This window comes from Aquarana catesbeiana, linkage group LG04 (assembly GCF_042186555.1).
Source record: "Aquarana catesbeiana isolate 2022-GZ linkage group LG04, ASM4218655v1, whole genome shotgun sequence".
Taxonomy (NCBI): domain Eukaryota; kingdom Metazoa; phylum Chordata; class Amphibia; order Anura; family Ranidae; genus Aquarana; species Aquarana catesbeiana.
In genome coordinates this window covers 42,341,777-42,362,907 of record NC_133327.1, presented here as the reverse complement: position 1 = coordinate 42,362,907, position 21,131 = coordinate 42,341,777, and the positions used below count along the sequence as shown (strand labels likewise).

At 39.6% G+C, this 21,131-nt stretch overlaps 1 protein-coding gene across 1 annotated transcript in view; it reads left to right on the top strand.

The window, feature by feature from the left end:
- Positions 1-21,131, top strand: part of LOC141141151 (uncharacterized) — a 193,800-nt gene that overhangs the window by 51,552 nt on the left and 121,117 nt on the right. Inside the window, exon 9 of the mRNA XM_073628855.1 lies at positions 6,256-6,434. Within this exon, the coding sequence (XP_073484956.1) occupies positions 6,256-6,434 (179 nt within the window). The remainder of the gene's footprint in view (positions 1-6,255; positions 6,435-21,131) is intronic.

Below are 21,131 nucleotides of genomic sequence, written 5' to 3'. Positions count from 1 at the left end.
GGTCTGAGGAGGGCTGTAATGCACACAGAGCTCTGGTTGGTCTGAGGAGGCCTGTAATGCTCACAGTGCTCTGGATAGTCTGAGGAGGCCTGTAATGCACACAGTGCTCTGGATAGTCATCCGAGGAGGCCTGTAATGCTCCACAGTCCTAAGCACGCCACACCGAAAAGCACACCTTCTACCTTGCTTATTGAGAGGGGAAACACTCACAGGCTTTACATGTGGAACTTCGAGGAATTTGGAAGTTCACAAGGGTAAACCTCCCTCTCTCACATTTTCATTCTGTTTTCAGTCATTGGCAAAACTGTGAATTGATCTTCGTCATAGTTTTCGTAAATGTGGGGTAATTTTCAATTCCTTTTCATCACTGGAAACATGCCGCTGACGAAAATTATGACAAAATGTTTTCGTTGATGAAATTAACCACCTCAAATGTGTGGCTGGGGGAATCCGTTTGTTTATCTTTTTATCAGCCAGCTTACTGAAAAACAATACAAGAAAAAAACAATCCATCTGTGACAAAGTTTAGTTCGTCCTGCTGTTTTTTGACAATTTTTGTAACAGGTCATTGGATAATGCTTTTCTTTAATCATGGAAAAAAAACCTTTTTTGGCTGGATAAGAAACTATTCATAACTCTCACCCAATTAGACATCTCATCCAATCATACACCATATCAAACAATAGATTATATCAGGATTTGTAAGGTGTCACACATCTAGAGAGTATAATATATTTTCACTAAAAATATATTGTATTTAATACAAAGATAATATGATATAAAAAGCAATTATGCTCTCATATACTAATTTTTACAGCATCATATACAATAGATGAGGACGCATCGGGATTGATTTACTAAAACTGGAGAGGGTAAAATCCGGTCCAACTCTGCATGGTAGCCAATCGGCTTCTAACTTCAGCTTGTTCAATTAAGCTTTGACAAAAAATGGAAGCTGATTTCTATGCAGAGATGCACCAGATTATGCACTTTCCAGTTTTAGTAAATCAACCCAATGCCTCCATATATACACTACCTTTATCATTTTTCCTATATGGCTGTTATATTCTGAGGAACACAAAATATCCTTCCAGAATACACTGATGGTCACAAACTAGAGGAAAGAAGGTAGTCTCTGACACGTTTCCCAGAATAAATCTGCTTCTTCTGAAAGTGTAGGAGATCTCAAAAGTAATACAATGTAACAATGTTAAACACATATGCTTTACAATAAATCCTACATGACTTCATAAAATAGCACATGTGGCATTTTAGTAGTATTTATTAAAAAAATGCTCTGAGGTATCTTACCACATACTCGGATGGGGTAAGATACCGCTTTGTGAATGGAGCCCATTGTCAGCAGTGCATTAGTATTTTTTGTTGCAAATTTATTGATTTTGTGTGGGAGCACAACTGAGGATAGTAGCAGATGAGTGGAAATATTATAGTGTTTTAGATAATACGTTTTAGTGCACTAGGTTGTTTTTCTCTAATTCTGTACATTCCTTGTGTTCTCAAAAGGTTAATTGGCTTCATTACCTGAAATCACAATCACACATTACGTGTTATAGAAATAACTCTGCAAAACCCGCTTAGCTACTTTGTGCAATAAATGTAAAATACTTTTTCTTTTACGCTTCAGTCTGTTTAGTGAGTGCACTGCTGTTATCACATCTAAAAGTAAACCCACCAAACCTAGCATTTGTGCATGAATGAACATATAACACCTTGATTTTATGTTTGATGAAGATTGGTGACAAAGGATTTGGGAACAGTTAAAAATATAAAGATAAAACGCCTCCGCATTACTGTTGTTTAAAGCTGAATCCCAGGCAAATGGCTAAATGCCTAGGACAAAAAGGGGGGGGGGGTTAAAAGGTAACCCTAAGAAACAATCAAGAGAGATCAGCCACGGTATATGAATTAATTAATAGAAGCTTTATTAGTGAAGTACAAAATTATTGACAGTGTTCCAATCCAGGTGGAACAACCCTACCCTGGTTGGAAAATGTTCATGTGATTTGCAAAAAATTCATGAATCACTAATAAAATCACATTGTAATAAGACAATATTGGCACAAATTAAAAAGCGCTAATACATGAACCCTACTATGTCAAGACTAATACCAAAGACCAGGAGGAAAAATGGACTTGAAAAAAAAAAAAATGAGTTTCCCAAGGGTGACACCAAAGGTAATTGTAGCAAAGGTGTCTCCAGCTTTCAATTAACTGCAGAGATCTACTGTTTTCTGTGATTGACCGATATATGTCATTAAATATGCATTAGTTGAAGATGATTAACATCCTATTGGCTGATTCAGTCAAGTTTGAAGCTAGATCAAGGGAAACAATGTAAACACCCAAAGGTAAAAATTTCCGTTTGTATTGTAGTAGTTTTAATTTGGTTAATGTCCGCAATTGTAGCCGTTGTATCATGAAAAGATAGTGCCTAAAACTGCTGGTATTTAGGGAGAGGATTCAGTCATCCCAGGCATAGTTCAGGACACATGCAGAGATAGGGTCTGTGGAGTATGGCTTGAATAGTCCAAATAGCCTCCAGGTGGATATCAAGTGAATGTCAGATGAGCCGTTTAATCAGTCCAAACCTCCAGCGTGAATGGTAGGCAATTCTGCCTTATTGCTCGGACTTGGGGGTCATCTAGATATGTGGGGGCATGTTAGCGCTACCCTCCGTCTACGCTTTTCGTACACTGGAATGTGTACTTCATCTGGACTAAACTGCTAAATGCACAGAAGTACAGATGAAATAGATATATGAGAGTTCTTATACCTGCCAAAGGATTTGTATTTTTTGTCCATCCAGTCCAGTCCTGAGATTTATACAGCTCTGCCACTCAGCAAACCCTGTCTGGAATGGCAATAGATCTGATTTTTCTCTGTTACAGTTAAGCATCACTTACAGGTCTTGTTCCTCCCCCTGCTGAGACTTTTAGCTAAAACAAAAGCAACAGACTCCGATTTCTATCACTCTGCTCACTCCTGTTATAATTGTGCTCTTTTTTATCACATGAACACTGCAGAACAACTGTTTGGCTCCTTGTGCTGCTTTTCCCTTTCCCAGCCCAAGCTCTGTTGTACAGAGGCTTGCACAAGGCTAACACCAGGTCAGATTTGAGTACTTAACATTCTAGCATTTAAAAAGTATGTTAAATGACGTAGTAGTTCATAAAGAGTTGCATTAAAATATATCTGCCTGGATTTTATTTTTAACGGGACAGTCCATGCTTAGAATGAAATCTGGATGCCAGTATGTTATTGGTGACTACACCTGAATTCATATCCCCACTTACCTACTAAAATAACTGGAAATAACTGCACAAAACGTAATGGTAAAATGATCTGCAGCTTTTTTATTTAACAAAAAATAGTGTTCAGCAACTCATAACAATTCTAATATATTATTTGCATTGAAAAATCATAACTTTAGGATCCATAGTTATAAGCACTTCAATATTTTATAATATATAAAAGCATCCTCCACTGTATACAGTTCAACAACTCCAACCTCGGCCACTTAAAGTGATTGTAAATTCTTGTTTTTTTTTTTTTTAATAAAAATAACAAGCATGTTATACTTTTACATTTGCACAGAGCAGCCCAGATCCTCCTCTTCTCAGGTGCCTCTTCTGTGCTCCTGGCCCCTCTCTCCTGTTGAGTGCCCCCACAGCAAGCAGCTTTCTATGGGGGCACCTGAGCCAAGCTGCAACTCCGTGTGTCCATTCAAACACAGAGCTGTGGTTCGGCCCCGCCCCTCTCTCTCCTGATTAGCTAACTGAATTTTATTGACAGCAGCAGGAGCCAATGGTGCAGTTGCTGTGTCTCAGCCAATCAGGAGGGAGAGCCCTGGATAGCCTAAACACTTGTGCACATTGCTGGATAGAGATGGGGCTCAGCTAAGTATTAGGGGACTGAGGGGGGCTGCTGCACACAGAAGGCTTTTATCTTAATACATAGAATGCATTAGGATAAAAAAAAAACCTTCTGACTTTACAACTCCTTTAAGCCGGCCTTAGACAGTTCAAATCTCGGCTGGTTCAGCAGAGATTGGCTGAGATTTGAACCATTTATGGGCAGGCTAGTTGTACCCTAATTAATCGATTGATCAACTTGGGTACAACCAGCCTGTTGAATTTTTCATGCGATTATTGCCACTGACATTTTTCTCTTATTGCGCTCTCTTCTGGCTAAAACTCTGAACTTTAATCATTAAGAGATCAGTAATAGATCAATATCTCACTTCTTCAGCCAATGAGGGAGCGACACTGTAGATGCTAACATGTGATTGGCAGCTCTATTATTATTATTATTATTATTATACAGGATTTATATAGCGCCAACCGTTTGCTCAGCACTTTACAACATGAGGGCAGACAGTACAGTTACAATACAATTAAATACAGGAGGGATCAGAGGGCCCTGCTCGTTAGAACTTACAATCTAAGAACAAGTACTGGAACTGTGCTGGCAGTGCTGGCAGTCAGTGACAACCATGGTCAAGCACTAAGCTCAAGTACTGAATAGATTAGCTCCTGGCCATCTGTTTCTGCTAGAGTAAGTGGTTCTTAAAAATAGAGACTGTAAACACAGGGCTTCTGCATTTAATAACTTGAGGAAACAATTTCGCAGGCCAGTCAGTAATCACATCATGAGAGAAGGGTAATAATTAACAAAATACAAAGATGTCATGTGGTAACCTATGTTGTATATCCAGCAATGCTTCTAGTAACCTTTTTGCAAGACACATTGGCAATAAACAGCAGTGGGTGTAAACTCACTGGAGATATAGGCAAAATTTTGGTCAGAAACTCGGAAAAGTCAGGTTTTTTTTAATCTTCTCTTGTACTGCTTGATACCTGTCCCCTGGACAGGAAATGTAAGTAAATCTCCTTTTATGGGGCAAAAGGCACCAATAAAATTCAGATAGAGGTTCTACACTTTCATATCTACCAGCCCCAGTCTGCTTGATTTTTTTGATACTTATGACCCTATTGAAAGGATTTCCCCACTTCCTCTTCTGTTTGCCATTCATCAAATATATTGGAAATAAGGAAAAACCTCCTAAAGGGGACATGGACATCAATACAAAGTTGACAAATCTTCTAACCCTTCCACATACCAAGATAAAAGTCTAGGCTGGAGTTTGGTTTAAAGAAAACAAATCAAAAATGGACATTTGTAAGAAATTTTAATATCCACTTAGTTCATCAGTTCAGCTTAACTGCTGAGAGCTGTATGCATGTTATTTACTTTTATTCTCTTCCTGCCAGAGCAGAGATGTCAGCCCAGTGTCGAGCTTTTTAGTTTCTTTTTCATGTTTCATTTTTTTCAGCACCTTTGTTATATGAGTGTTTTAAGTGCCTATCATCAGCATTAAGTTTCGGCAGGAGATGGGACAAGCTTACAGTCTTATGCCCCGTACACACAGTCGGACTTTGTTCAGACGTTCCGACAACAAAATCCTAGGATTTTTTCCGACGGATGTTGGCTCAAACTTGTCTTGCATACACACGGTCACACAAAGTTGTCGGAAAATCCGATCGTTCTGAACGTGGTGACGTAAAACACGTACATCGGGACTATAAATGGGGCAGTGGCCAATAGCTTTCATCTCTTTATTTATTCTGAGCATGCGTGGCACTTTGTCCGTCGGATTTGTGTACACACGATTTCCGACAACGGATTTTGTTGTCGGAAAATTTGATATCCTGCTCTCAAACTTTGTGTGTCGGAAAATCCGATGGAAAATGTGTGATGGAGCCTACACACGGTTGGAATTTCCGACAACAAGGTCCTATCACACATTTTCCATCGGAAAATCTGACCGTGTGTACAGGGCATTGTACTTCTTCTCTGACAGGGAGAAAAAAAAGTACATAATCAAGAATCAAGATTCAGGTCATAACAAATGCCCATTGGTGTCCCAGCCTCTATAACCAATACAGCAAAAAGTGAAAACTTGTAAGGTGTCAAAAAGTTATAAAACATAATAACTAACAAGAAATTACCTCTTAGCTTTTGTAACTGTTGTAAACAGAAAAGTGGCTATGATGGATTACTTCACATTACAATGAATATCTTTCTTAATTACTTTTCCTTTGCATTACCTTTCTGAATAAAACCACAATTGTAAGGGATGGTTCTTCACCTGGACTATTGAGTAAGGCACATTTAAAATCCATTTCATATGTGACAGAATCTTTCTGATTTCACGGTTTGTTCTGTTAATGGCAGGTCGAAGGATGTGTGCCGGAGAAACTCTTGCCAACATGGAGCTGTTTCTTTTCTTCACAAGTCTTCTTCAAAAATTTACATTCCAGAAGCCCCCGGAGGTACATGATGTGGATCTAACACCTGCTGTTGGTCTGACCACTCCACCAATGCCTCATACGATTTGTGCTATTGAACGGATTTAACAAGCCAGAATAGACTGAAAACACATGTTTATGTGCAGCTTGTTTCTTGCGTTGGATTCACTTATGTTTTAAGTCCAATATATCAGATTTGTCCACATTATAACTGTACTGGAAAAGAACAAGATTAAAGTGGTTTTTAACCTCTGAAATGAAAAATGAAAAAAGCATATCCTTTTATAGTGTGTACTTGCCTTGATCCAAAGCACTTTGTTTGATTTCTTTCTGTTCTGTCATTCCTCTGCTATCTGCTTGAGTCACTTCTGACAGTTGGAAAATAAATTGTAAACATCTGTATATAATTGTATTCTATTTTGTATGCTTTGCACAAGGCACTAATAATATTTTCATTACATGTTTGCATTATTTCTAGTCCTGATTAGAATTAGCCTGCCTATGTTACGCCCCTTGTTACCATAAAAGTACAACTGTAATATTATTGTGAAACCTACGTAATCATGTGTATAAACAAACTTCGATTGCGTCAAATAAACAGAACAATTACTGTATTTGGAAATATTCAGCTGCTATCTGCTTGAGTCACTTCTGATCGTTGGAAAGGAAATTGTAAAAATCTGTGTATAATTGTGTTCTATTTTGTATGCTTTGCTTATGTATTGCACACTGCACTCATTGTGCACACGGCACTAATAATGTTTTTATTACATGTTTGCATTCTTTCTAGTCTTGATTAGAATTAGCCTGCCTATGTTACGCCCCTTGTTACAATAAAAGTACAATTGTAATATTAATGTGATAAGTAATTAATCATACAGTGGGGCAAAAAAGTATTTAGTCAGCCACCAATTGTGCAAGTTCTCCCACTTAAAAAGATGAGAGAGGCCTGTAATTGTCATCATAGGTATACCTCAACTATGAGAGACAAAATGTGGAAACAAATCCAGACAAACACATTGTCTGATTTTTTAAAGAATTTATTTGCAAATTATGGTGGAAAATAAGTATTTTGTCAATATCAAAAGTTCATCTCAATACTTTGTTATATATCCTTTGTTGGCAATGACAGAGGTCAAACGTTTCTGTAAGTCTTCACAAGGTTGTCACACACTGTTGCTGGTATGTTGGCCCATTCCTCCATTCAGATCTCCTTTAGAGCAGTGATGTTTTGGGGCTGTCGCTGGACAACACGGACTTTCAACTCCCTCCAAAGGTTTTCTATGGGGTTGAGATCTGGAGACTAGAGATGAGCTTCATGTTCGAGTCAAACCCATGTTCGACTCGAACATCGGCTGTTTGATCGTTCGCCGAAATGCGAACGATATGGGCCGTTCGCGCCAAATTCGTGTGGCGCGTCACGGCCAATAATTCACTGCGGCATCGCAGTGCATTGCTGGCTGATGATTAGCCAAGCATGCACTATGAACCGCATGCTTGGCCAATCACTGCGCCGTCGGTAGAGAGAGCTGTAATTGGCCAAAGCCAGGGTGGCTTTGGCCAATTATGGCTCAGGGGGTTTAGAACACGCCCCACACTATATAAGGCCGCCTGCACGATGGCCCTGTGTAGTGTGTTCCGGCGTGCTTAGATAGAGAGAGAGAGTGACAGTGTCATTTCATTTGAGTTAGCTAGATTAGGCAGGACAGTCAGTGAGTTAGCTGCACCTATAGTGTATTGTGTATTTATATATGCATCCCAGGTGTTGCATATATATATATATATATATATATATACACTGTATTCAGTTTAGCTAGATCCATTCCTATTATCTTCCTACTCACAGGCAGGCTTGTCTTGTTACAGTATTTACAGCTACCTGAAGAAAATTGCTGGTGTTCTTTTGATCCTATTAGTACCACAGTCAGGCAGCTAGACTATTTACAGTTAGTGTAGTGCGTCCTCCTCACAGTGTTCAGTTAAAGCTACAAGTTAGTTTAGTGTGACCTCTGCACAGTGTTCAGCTAAAACTTCAAGTTAGTGTAGTGGACAGTGTTCAGCTAAAGCTACAAGTTAGGGTAGTGCGTCCTCCTCACAGTGTTCAGCTAAAGCTACAAGTTAGTGTAGTGCGTCCTGCTCACAGTGTTCAGCTAAAACTACAAGTTGGTGTAGTGAGACCTCTGCACAGTGTTCAGCTAAAGCTACAAGTTAGTGTAGTGTGTCCTGCTCACAGTGTTCAGCTAAAACTACAAGTTAGTGTAGTGAGACCTCTGCACAGTGTTCAGCTAAAGTTACAAGTTAGTGTAGTGTGTCCTGCCCACAGTGTTCAGCTAAAACTACAAGTTAGTGTAGTGAGACCTCTGCACAGTGTTCAGCTAAAGCTACACGTTAGTGTAGTGCGTCCTGCTCACAGTGTTCAGCTAAAACTACAAGTTAGTGTAGTGCGACCTCTGCACAGTGTTCAGCTAAAACTACAAGTTAGTGTAGTGAGACCTCAGCACAGTGTTCAGCTAAAGCTACAAATTAGTGTAGCGAGACCTCTGCACAGTGTTCAGCTAAAGCTACACGTTAGTGTAGTGTGTCCTGCTCTCAGTGTTCAGCTAAAACTACAAGTTAGTGTAGTGAGACCTCTGCACAGTGTTCAGCTAAAACTACAAGTTAGTGTAGTGAGACCTCTGCACAGTGTTCAGCTAAAGCTACAAGTTAGTGTAGTGCGTCCTGCTCACAGTGTTCAGCTAAAACTACAAGTTAGTGTAGTGAGTCCTCTGCACAGTGTTCAACTAAAACTACAAGTTATGCCCCGTACACACGGTCGGACTTTGTTCGGACATTCCGACAACAAAATCCTAGGATTTTTTCCGACGGATGTTGGCTCAAACTTGTCTTGTATACACACGGTCACACAAAGTTGTCGGAAAATCCGATCGTTCTAAACGCGGTGACGTAAAACACGTACATCGGGACTATAAACGGGGCAGTGGCCAATAGCTTTCATCTCTTTATTTATTCTGAGCATGCATGGCGCTTTGTCCGTCGGATTTGTGTACACATGATCGGAATTTCCGACAACGGATTTTGTTGTCGGAAAATTTTATATCCTGCTCTCAAACTTTGTGTCCTATCCGACAACAAGGTCCTATCACACATTTTCCGTTGGAAAATCCGACCGTGTGTACGGGGCATTAGTGTAGTGAGACCTCTGCACAGCGTTCAGCTAAAGCTACAAGTTAGTGTAGTGAGACCTCTGCACAGTGTTCAGCTAAAGCTACAAGTTAGTGTAGTGCATCCTGCTCACAGTGTTCAGCTAAAACTACAAGTTAGTGTAGTGAGACCTCTGCACAGTGTTCAGCTAAAGCTACAAGTTAGTGTAGTGCGTCCTGCTCACAGTGTTCAGCTAAACCTACAAGTTAGTGTAGTGCGTCCTCTGCACAGTGTTTAACAGGGGCGTGTAATTACAATTTTTGATGCAATACTTTGCAGCGGGGCTCGTTTCTGCGTTCCAACTAGAGTATCTGTGAGGGGTTGCAGTGTTGTGGCACCAGCACCAGTGCCTAAGGACCAATTTTTCAGCCCCTGTTCAAGAGGGGCAAGTAATTACAATTCTTGATCTAATATTTCACAGCAGGGCCCGTTTCTGCGCCCACCAAGAGCGAGTGAGGACTTACAGTGTTGTGGCACTAGCACCACCACCAGCAAAGGCCCAATTTTTCTGCCCCTGTTCAACAGGGGCATGTAATTACAATTCTTGATCTAATATTTCACAGCAGGGCCCTGTGAGGGCTTACAGCGTTGTGGCCACAACAACACCTAAGGCCCAAATTTCTGCTGAGTATATAGGGCAGGCCCCTACTTTCAAACATCCAACTTACAAACGACTCCTACTTGCAAACGGAAGGAGACAACAGGAAGTGAGATGAAATCTACCCCTAGGAAGGGAAATTCTCTCCTGTAAGAGTTAATATGGGAAAAACGTTTCTCCTTTCCACTGATGCTTTATCGACAATCCTTGTTTCACAAAAAAACCCAAATTTTCAAAAAACATTTGTCATTGGGACAAAAAATGAGGTGAAATCTTCTGAAGAGGAGCACAGACGGCAAAACAAATGTCACAGGGGTGATAACCCTTCCCTATGTTTTCCAAAAAGCTTAAAATAGATTTTTTGGCTGGAGCTAAACACGTTAAAAATTTACCAGTTCAAAATTACAAACAGATTCTACTTAACAACAAACCTATAGTCCCTGTCTTGTTTGCACCGCCTGTATACTGCTGTTCAGAGTATATAGTGCCTGGTGGCCCCACGCCTTTCCTTTTTTTAATTTAGGTGCGGGGTTCCCCTTAATATCCATGCAAGACCCAAAGGGCCTGGTAATGGACTGGGGGGTACCCATGCTGTTTGTCTCACTGATTTTCATCCATATTGCCAGGACCCGACATTACATTAAAGCCGCAAGCAGTTTTAAATGACTTTTTTTCCTTTAAAAATGACATTTTGTGCAGGGACTGTTCTAAGCACGGGAAACACACGCCACTTTACAGGCATACTATAGACACCCCCCAGGTACGAGATTTAAAGGAATATTTAACTTTTTTTTTAACTTTAAGCATCATTAAAATCACTGCTCCAGAAAAAACAGCCGTTTTTAAAAGTTTTTTTTGCATTGATACATGTCCCCTGGGGCAGGACCCGGGTCCCCAAACCCTTTTTAGGACAATACCATGCAAATTAGCCTTTAAAATGAGCACTTTTGATTTCAAACGTTCATGTCCCATAGACGTCAATGGGGTTCTAACGTTCGTGCGAATTTTCGGTCCGTTCGCAGGTTCTGGTGCGAACCGAACCGGGGGGTGTTCGGCTCATCCCTACTGGAGACTAGCTAGGCCACTCCAGGACCTTGAAATGCTTCTTACGAAACCACTCCTTCGTTGCCTGGGCGGTGTGTTTGGGATCATTGTCATGCTGAAAGACCCAGCCACGTTTCATCTTCAATGCCCTTGCTGATGGGAGGAGGTTTCACTCAAAATCTCACGATACATGGCCCCATTCATTCTTTCATGTACACAGATCAGTCGTCCTGTTCCCTTTGCAGAGAAACAGCCCAAAAGCATGATGTTGCCACCCCCATGCTTCAGAGTAGGTATGGTGTTCTTTGGTTGCAACTCAGCGTTCTCTCTCCTTCAAACATGACGAGTTGTGTTTCTACCTAACAGTTCTACTTTGGTTTCATCTGACCATATGACATTCTCCCAATCCTCTTCTGGATCATCCAAATGCTCTCTAGCAAACCTTCGACGGGCCTGGACATGTACTGGCTTAAGCAGGGGGACACGTCTGGCACTGCAGGATCTGAGTCCCTGGCGGCGTAGTGTGTTACTGATGGTAGCCTTTGTTATGTTGGTCCCAGCTCTCTGCAGGTCATTTACTAGGTCCCCCTGTGTGGTTCTGGGATTTTTGCTCACCGTTCTTGTAATCATTTTGACCCCATGGGGTGAGATCTTGTGTGGAGCCCCAGATCAAGGGAGAATATCAGTGGTCTTGTATGTCTTCCATTTTCTAATTATTGCTCCTACAGTTGATTTCTTCACACCAAGCTGCTTGCCTATTGCAGATTCAGTCTTCCCAGCCTGGTGCAGGTCTACAATTTTGTTCCTGGTGTCCTTCGACAGCTCTTTGGTCTTCACCATAGTGGAGTTTGGAGTGTGACTGTTTGAGGTTGTGGACAGGTGTCTTTTATACTGATAACAAGTTCAAACAGGTGCCATTAATACAGGTAATGAGTGGAGGACAGAGGAGCCTCTTAAAGAAGAAGATACAGATCTGTGAGAGCCAGAAATCTTGCTTGTTTGTAGGTGACCAAATACTTATTTTCCACCATAATTTGCAAATAAATTCTTTCAAAAATCAGACAATGTGATTGTCTGGATTTGTTTCCACATTTTGTCTCGCATAGTTGAGGTATACCTGTGATGACAATTACAGGCCTCTCTCATCTTTTTAAGTGGGAGAACTTGCACAATTGGTGGCTGACTAAATACTTTTTTGCTCCACTGTATATAAAAAAACACAATTGTGTCAAACAGAACAATTATTTGGAAAGATGCTGAGTGTATCTTTTTGCGTCTTTGCCATACTGCATTAGTTATTAACAATTTGGAACCACTAATCAATGTGAAGATAGGAGTTGCCCATCTATAAAACAGTAAGCAAGCTAGCCAGTAGGGAAATATACAGGTAAATCTGTGATTCCAAAACGAGGTACTTGAGACAATCTGGGCATTTCTGATAATCAGCTGGCCGAGGTAAGCCCTTTGCTTACATTTGAGTTATCAAACTTCCTTGTTCAGTAAGGTATTTTTTGGGACAAAGGGTACCTATTTTACTCTCCTTAATTGAACTGTATTGATTGGTGGTTATATGTTATGTTGTCACTGTCTACTGTCCATCAGAGGGTTATAGATAAGAAAGGGAAGAATAATGCTGGTAACAGGTTATATGAAGAACACATCTGCTGTAATAGTAGTTTAGAGGCAAGAGGGTATAGGCACATGTAGAGAAGAGAAAAAGACTGCCCAGTCATTATAGGCATTAAAGGGGTTGTAAACCCTCATGGTTTTTCACCCTAATGCATTCTATGCATTAAGGTGAAAAACCTCCTGTCATGTACCAGCCCCCCAGAGCTCCCCCTTACCCGAACCCTGTATTTTTCCAGCTGGGAACAAGCACACCAGCTCTACCTGGTGTCTCGTGTCCTGATTGGATAGATTGATAGCAGCGCAGCCATTGGCTCCCGCTGCTGTCAATCAAATCCAATGACGAATGTCTACGGACGCAGACACAGGAGCTCGGGAGTGTGTCCACCAAAGAGAGCGATTCTCTGATGTGGGCAATCAATGTGGGGCGGAGCTACCAGTGCAGCTGAGGGACCCCAGTAGAGGAGGATTAGGGCCACTCTGTGCAAAATGAACTGCACAGTGGGGGTAAGTATGACATGTTTCTTATTTAAAAAAAAAACGCGAGGGTTTAGTAACCCTTTGAATTAAGTCTAGCACAGCGCTAGAAAATATATGAACCGAAGGTGCGGTTCCACCTATACTGAGCTCCTAAATAAATGGTTAAAGTGAACAGGGATCCACAATTGGTAACAGGGTTACAAAGTCCACACGGACTAAGAATCATGCAGATTAAACAGCTAGAGAAACAGCTATCTATGTGAGTAGGATGGATCAAGGGTAACACTAGACATAAAGGGACATTTTGATGTTAGGTTGTGGAATGAATTTAGGGTCAGGCACCACAACCAGTAAATTCTAAAACATGGAAAACAGAGAAATGACAGTCAAATTGTATAGAAATAACTGAATTTTTGGCCCTGGCTCAAACAGAATACTTTATATGTGGTAAGAGAGGGAAATTGGAATGAGCACTATGTCTACCCGTCTGATCACAGAAGTTAGAGTAAGCTAAGTATGGGATTACAGTACATGGAATATCATAACAAAATTAAGGGAAAGCAGAATTTAGGGGGGTAAAACTAACTTAAACACTTGCCGACTAGCTGCCGCAGTTTTACTGTGGCAGAATGGCACGGCTGGGTGAAACGTCATTATGTAACGTTGCTTCGCCCTGTGGCCACTAGGGGCGCGCGCGCATGCCCACTGCTCACCCACAGAGCCGATGCAAGTGCCCGGTGGTTGCAATCACCACCGGGCTCCCGCGATCACTCGTGGCACACCGAGAACTGGGATCTGTGTTTGTAAACGCGCAGTTTCCATTTCTCTGAGGGGAGAAGAGACTGATCATCTGTTCATACAGAGTATGAACAGCGATCTGTCATCTCTCCTAGACAGTCCTCTCCCCCCTTCAGTTAGAACACACACTAGGGAACACAATTAACCCCTTGATCGCCCCTTAGTGTTAACCCCTTCCCTGCCAGTGACATTTTTACAGTAATCGGTGCATTTTTAATTGCACTGATCGCTGTATAAATGCAAATGGTCCCAAAAATGTGTCAAAAGTGTCCGATGTGTCCCGCCATAATGTTGCAGACCCAATAAAAATCGAAGATCGCCGCCATTACTAGTAAAAAAAACTAATAATAAAAATGCCATAAAACTATCCCCTATTTTGTAGACGCTATAACTTTTGCGCAAACCAATCAATATACGCTTATTGTGATTTTTTTTACCAAAAATATGTAGAAGAATACATATCGGCCTAAACTGAGGAAATTTTTTTTTTTATATCTTTTTGGGGGATATTTATTATAGCAAAAAGTAAAAAATATTGCGTTTTTTTTCAAAATTGTTTTTTTGCTTATAGCGCAAAAAAGAAAAACCGCAGAGGTGATCAAATACCACAAAAAGAAAGTTCTATTTGTGGGAAAAAAAGGGCGTCAATTTTGTTTGGGAGCAACGTCGCACGACCATGCAACATTATCGCACGACTACGCATCATTATCAGTTAAAGTGACGCAGTGCCGAATCGCAAAAAGTACTATGGTCAGGAAGGGGGTAAAATCTTCCGGGGCTGAAGCGGTTAAACAGGGAAAATTTGAAGAAAGCTAAAAGAGAGAATGATATATCATGTGTTGTGTAAAAATTGGGAAAATGTAATGCCCTGTACACACAGTCGGACATTGATCAGACATTCCGACAACAAAATCCATGGATTTTTTCCGACCGATGTTGGCTGAAACTTGTCTTGCATACACACGGTCACACAAAGTTGTCGGAAAATCCGACCGTTCTGAACGCAGTGACTTAAAACACATACGTCTGGACTATAAACGGGGCAGTAGCCAGTAGCTTTCATCTCTTAATTTATTCTAAACATGCATGGCACTTTGTGCGCCGGATTTGTGTACACACGATCGGAATTTCTGACAACGGATTTTGTTGTCGGAAAATTTTATAGCAAGCTCTCAAACTTTGTGTGTCGGAAATTCCTATGGAAAATGTGTGATGGAGCCTACACACGGTCGGAATTTCCGACAACAAGGTCCTATCACACATTTGCCATCGGAAAATCCTATCGTGTGTACAGGGCATAAGAGATAAACGTGTATGTATGTGAATGATTGTGCTGGTTCTCTAGGTTCTACATCTTTTGTGTATCCTGTTAGCTCTGTGGAGGCATGATCCCCTCCCTTTTCTCTTTCTATTGATAAGAATGTGCTGGATAAGACATCCGTGATAACTGGAAAGGTCACCTATGATATTATTACTATTACTCATAGTCATAATAGTTATGTGCCGGTTAATTAATCTAATGATAAACAATGTGATCACAATTATTTTGAATCTGTTTCCCAAACATGATAAAATTTAAGGACTTTAAATGTCACCGCTGTGTTAATGAACAAGTTCTAGTATTTTGTATTTATAAAAAAAATAAAAGGGAATGAGGTAAAACATCTTCCTTTAAGGAGATATATCTGTGTAATTAAAATTAGGGTGTGATATTGAGATTACCACTCGAGTATTCATTTCTGATCTGATGTTGACAATGTTATTAATGATATAGATATGTTTTAATTGGTTTAGATAACCTTTGGTTGGAAATTATTGGGAAAATTAGTATTATAAGGTTACTTTAGATTAAGATGAAGTGGTTAGCCTAGATCAGGGGTCTCACACTGGTGGCCCTCCTGCTGTTGCTGAAACTACAAGTGCCATAATACCTCTGCCTGTAGGAATCATGCTTGTAACTGTCAGACTTGCAATGTCTCAATCCCGCCTATGTACACTGGAGTCTTGGCCACGGCACACAGCTTTTTTATGTATATACACACAGTGCTCAGCATAAATGAGTACACCCCAACAGATTTGTCAGAAAACCTTTACTTTCCTTTCAGAACAAACATTTTCTACAAAATGCTCCCACAAATGTGGGCCATTGAATGCAACCAAGATTTGTTAATTTGCATACACAAAAAAGTTGTTTTCCTAACAAATTAATCCAAGACCATGTTGCGAAATGAATAGACCCCCAATGAAAGTCAAAGGGGCAAAGCTACATTTTAGACAACAAAATCCTAATTAACAAGAATTCAACAACAGGTGAGTCAAATTATTAAATAAACAGATGTCCAGCAGACAGTTGATTATAAAAGGGCATTACCTTACAAAGAAAATCCCCTCCTATTTCATGCTGTCAGCAATGGCACTACATGGAACAGAAATGTCACAAGGCCTGAGAAAGAAAATCATTTCTTTGCACGAGAAAGGTGAAGGCTACAAGAAGATCAGCAAAGCTTTACTCATCAGTCAGAAAACTGCAGCAAATTTGATACAAAAATTTACCAAAGATGGAACTGCAATCATCTTACAGAGACATTCAAGCCATCCACGGAAGTTAACACCTCGACAAGAGCGTCTTCTGATGAGAACGGTTGAAGAAAATTACTATGCAAGTTCGCTGCAGTTAGCTAAAGAAGGAGAAAGCCAAACTGGGGTGATTGTTTCCCGTGACACAATACGGCGTATACTGCAGAGGAATGGCATGCATGGGTGTCATCCATAAAGGAAGCCTCTTCTAAGCCCATGCACAAAAAGCCTGCCTAGAGCTTCCCAGGGCCCATGCTGAAAAAGAAGACGACTACTGGGACTCTGTACTCTGGAGTGATGAGACCAAGATAAATATTTTTGGAACTGATGGCATCAAAACTATATGGCGTCCCAAAGTTGAGGAGTACAAAGAAAAATGCATGGTGCCTACAGTGAAACATGTTTGTGGCGGTGTCCTTCTGTGGGGCTGCATGAGTGCTGCTGGTGTTGAGTAGCTGCATTTCATTGATAGTTTCATGAATTCACAGTTGTACTGTTCTATATTGAAAGGGAAGATGCTACCATCACTCCGCGCCCTTGGCCATCGTGCACTTTTCCAACATGACAATGATCCAAAACGCACATTTAAGGCCACTGTTGCATTTCTGAAGACTAACAGGGTGAAAGTGATTCAGTGGCCAAGTATGACTCCTGATCTGAACCCAATTGAACACCTATGGGGAATTCTGTAGAGACAAGTTGAGCATCACCCTTCATCCAGCATCCAGGCTCTAAAAGAGGTCGTTCTTGAAGAATTGAAAAAGATAGATGTTGCAATATGTCACCAACATGTTCATTCCATACCTAGAAGACTTGATGCTGTCCTTACAAATCATTGAGGTCATATAAAATACTAGATGGAGTAGTTTTTGTTGTGGGGTTTATACATTTTTGCATCAACTAATTTGCGTAAAATCAAAGATTTTGCAATCTAAGTTAAATTATTAACCTTACTTTCATGTAATGAGCTAAATAAAATGTTCTATAAAACTCAGTTTTGTCATACATTTGGAAATTGTTCTTGTGTTCATTGAGATTAGACTCATGCTCTGCCGAAAAATGTGTTTGTTTTTGTTTCATTTGTTTTTTTTAATTTTTCTTTCTGTTTTTAGTGTCATTAGTTATGATCGAAATTCGTTATTACGAATTAATTCGTAACCTTTGGAAAAATTTGAATTTGTTATGTTCCAATGCGATATTCGTTATTTCGATAATTTGGAAAAATCCGAAATTCAAAAATCCGAAATGCGAAAATTTAGAAAAATTCGAAATAACAACACTAACTAATAATAACTATTAAATTATAGGTATTGGAATTTCCTTTCAAATTTGGCTGTTAGTGAACATAACGAATATGAATTTATCTGAAGTTATGAATTATCCGAAATAACAAATGCCACATCTGAACTAATGAAACGTAACAAATTATTAATAATAATAAACAATAATAATAATAAAAACTTTTTATTATTAATATTTATTATTGTTACTTTGTTACGTTCCATTCCTTTAGATGAGGCATTCGTTATTTTGGATAATTCGTAACTTCGGATAAATTTGTATTCATTACGTTCACTAACAGCCAAATTTGAAAGGCTATTCCTCAGTTTAGGCCGATATATATCCTTCTACATATTTTTGGTAAAAAAAATCGCAATAATATTGATTGGTTTGCGCACAAAATAGAGGATAGATTTATGGCATTTTTATTTTTAATTTTTTTTACTAGTAATGGACTAGTAAGACCTGCGATTTTTGTCAGGACTGTGATATTATGGCGGATAGATCAGACACATTTGAGGGATTGATAGGATTATGTCACATTGCGGGGGGGGGGGGGTAATGAGACAAAAAGTGTCTAGAAACGAAACAGAATGGATTTATAAATTAAATACTTTACATCCAGCTGGTATCAATGTAGACATTGATTTGAATTGTTACATTACAAATTTTTAATTGTTATATAGATCCAATCATGTCCTATACTCTAGTTTTTGTTTATTTTTTATTTCTATTTGATGTATCTAGTACATTAGTTACCATCAATGCAGTGCCACTTTTTGCCACAAGATGGCACTCTCATTTGATCCTGCTTCTTTTTTCTCCTTTCTTCTTCTGGAGCATTAGCTGTGAAGTACCACTAGAGGGCATGCTAAGATGGATTTAATATATATATTAAAAAAAAAAAAAATTATAAGTGTAAAAAAATATAAAATATATATATATATATATATATATATATATATATATATATATATATATATATATATATATATATATTTTTTTACACTTATAATTTTTTAACAAATAATCTTATAAACAATTAGATCACTAATGTTTAGGTAAATTATGTGAATTGTTGACTCCATATTTGGAGCTGTTAGTGAGGATTGGAGTGGATTGGATATCCAATTCACCATGACTGTATGAATTGTTGCGGAGGAAGTGACGGGTCCGATCACATGACCCCTGATGATGTCAGACCTGCTGATGAAACGCGCCGGTTTCCGCAACACGTTATACGTCACTTCCGCCATCGTGTTGGAGCGCAGGTGGAACGCAGCTTGGCATACCGGCTCCATTTTACCTGCTTTTTTTATTGGAATTAATTTTACGAATAAATGGCTACAAGTTACACTGTGAGGAGTTCAACTTTTCTCCTTTACTTATAAATCCTGTCTGGCTATATTGCTGGTGAGAAGCGTTGGTGGTTGCATCTTGACATCGCTGGTGAGAGGCGTCTGTATCGGTGGACACATCACAATATATTCCTCTGCTTATCCGACACCTGCCATGGGTGTCTGATCAATCTGGTGAGTAGGATGTCTGCCTAAACTAAAATATCAGTTAGGTGTCCAATCTATGCGCCGCAATGTCGCAGTCCCACTAAAAATCGCTGATCACTGCCATTACTAGTAAAAAAAATGCCATAAATCATCCCGTATTTTGTAGACGCTATAATTTTTGTACAAACCAATCAATAAACGCTTTTTGGGATTTTTTTTTACCAAAAATATGTAGCAGAATACAAATTGGCCTAAATTGATGAAGAAATTGGATTTTGTTTTTTTTTTAATTTATTGGGTATGTTTTATAGCAGAAAATAAAAAATACTGTTTTTTTTAAATTGTCGGTCTTTTTTTGTTTATGGTGCAAAAAATAAAAAACATAGAGGTAATCAAATACCACCAAAAGAAAGCTCTATTTGTGGGAAAAAAAGGACATCAATTTTATATGGGTACAGCGTCGCACGACCACGCAATTGTCAGCTAAAATGGTTAAGGTGTGAAGGTGCCACTGACACCCAAAGAACAATCTTTCCACACCTGTTTGACAAGTGCATATCATTGCAATTTTTGACAGCAAGGCCAATTCTTGCTTTTCATCAAGAGTACCTCTATAGGGTTACGGTGTGAAGGTGCCACCGACATCCAAAGAACAATTTTTCTGCACCAATTACAGAAGTAGAAATCCAAAGTCTGTGGTTGAGACACCAAAATTTATCCAAAAAATCTCTAATAGTCTTCCCAGTCCATTACATTGTGGCTTCATCATACAGACTGGCTCCCCAAAACATTGATTACAAAATAAATAAAGCTTGCAAGGAAAATGTCATTTTTTGGGCTTTATAAATGCAATTATTGCTGCAGCAGCTTCTATACACAGTAGAGATGTGCCACTTTACAGGTGGACTAAGGGGACCCCCCCAGGCACTATATTGAAAGGAATTTTTCATTTTTATACTTTCACTTTAAGCATCAATAAATCACTATTTAAAAATTAAATTTTTAACAAACTTTTTTTCATTGATACATGTCCCCCAGGGCAGTACCCAGACCCCCATAACCATTGTATACCCAATTACTTGCATATAAGCCTTCAAAATGGGCCCTTTTGATTTTTCACGTTTGGGTCCCATAGACTGGGACCCAATGGGGTTCGTTATTCGGTGAACAAGAATCAAAGCTTCCCCGTTAGCTTGCTATTGTTAAAAGCTGAATTCAAGGGAAACGGCTAAATGCACAGATGAAATACATATATAAGAGTTCTTATACCTGCCAAAGGATTTGTATTTTTGTCCATTTAGTTCAGTCCTGAGATTTACATAGCTCTGCCACTCAGCAAGTCCTGTCTGGGATGATGAAAGACCTGATTTTTCTCCTCTACAGTTAAAGTGTCATTACACCCACCCATCATAAAAATCTATCAATAAATGTTGTATTACATGCATATTCACCCATTCACTATGGGGTTTTCTGTATTCTCCAATAACCCTGGTTGATCCTACTGTTCTCTATCTTCCCCTTCTGTCCATGACCCCACTGCAGTTGGCGATTTGGCAGAGCAGTGTGGGCAGCTAGTGGACATGCCCAGTTTTCAGTGAGTTTCTATTAGAGCATGTCCTCGCTATCACAGCTGAGCAGTGGACGTATATACAGTGATAAATGACAGCCCACCCCCTCCCTTCTCCTCCATAC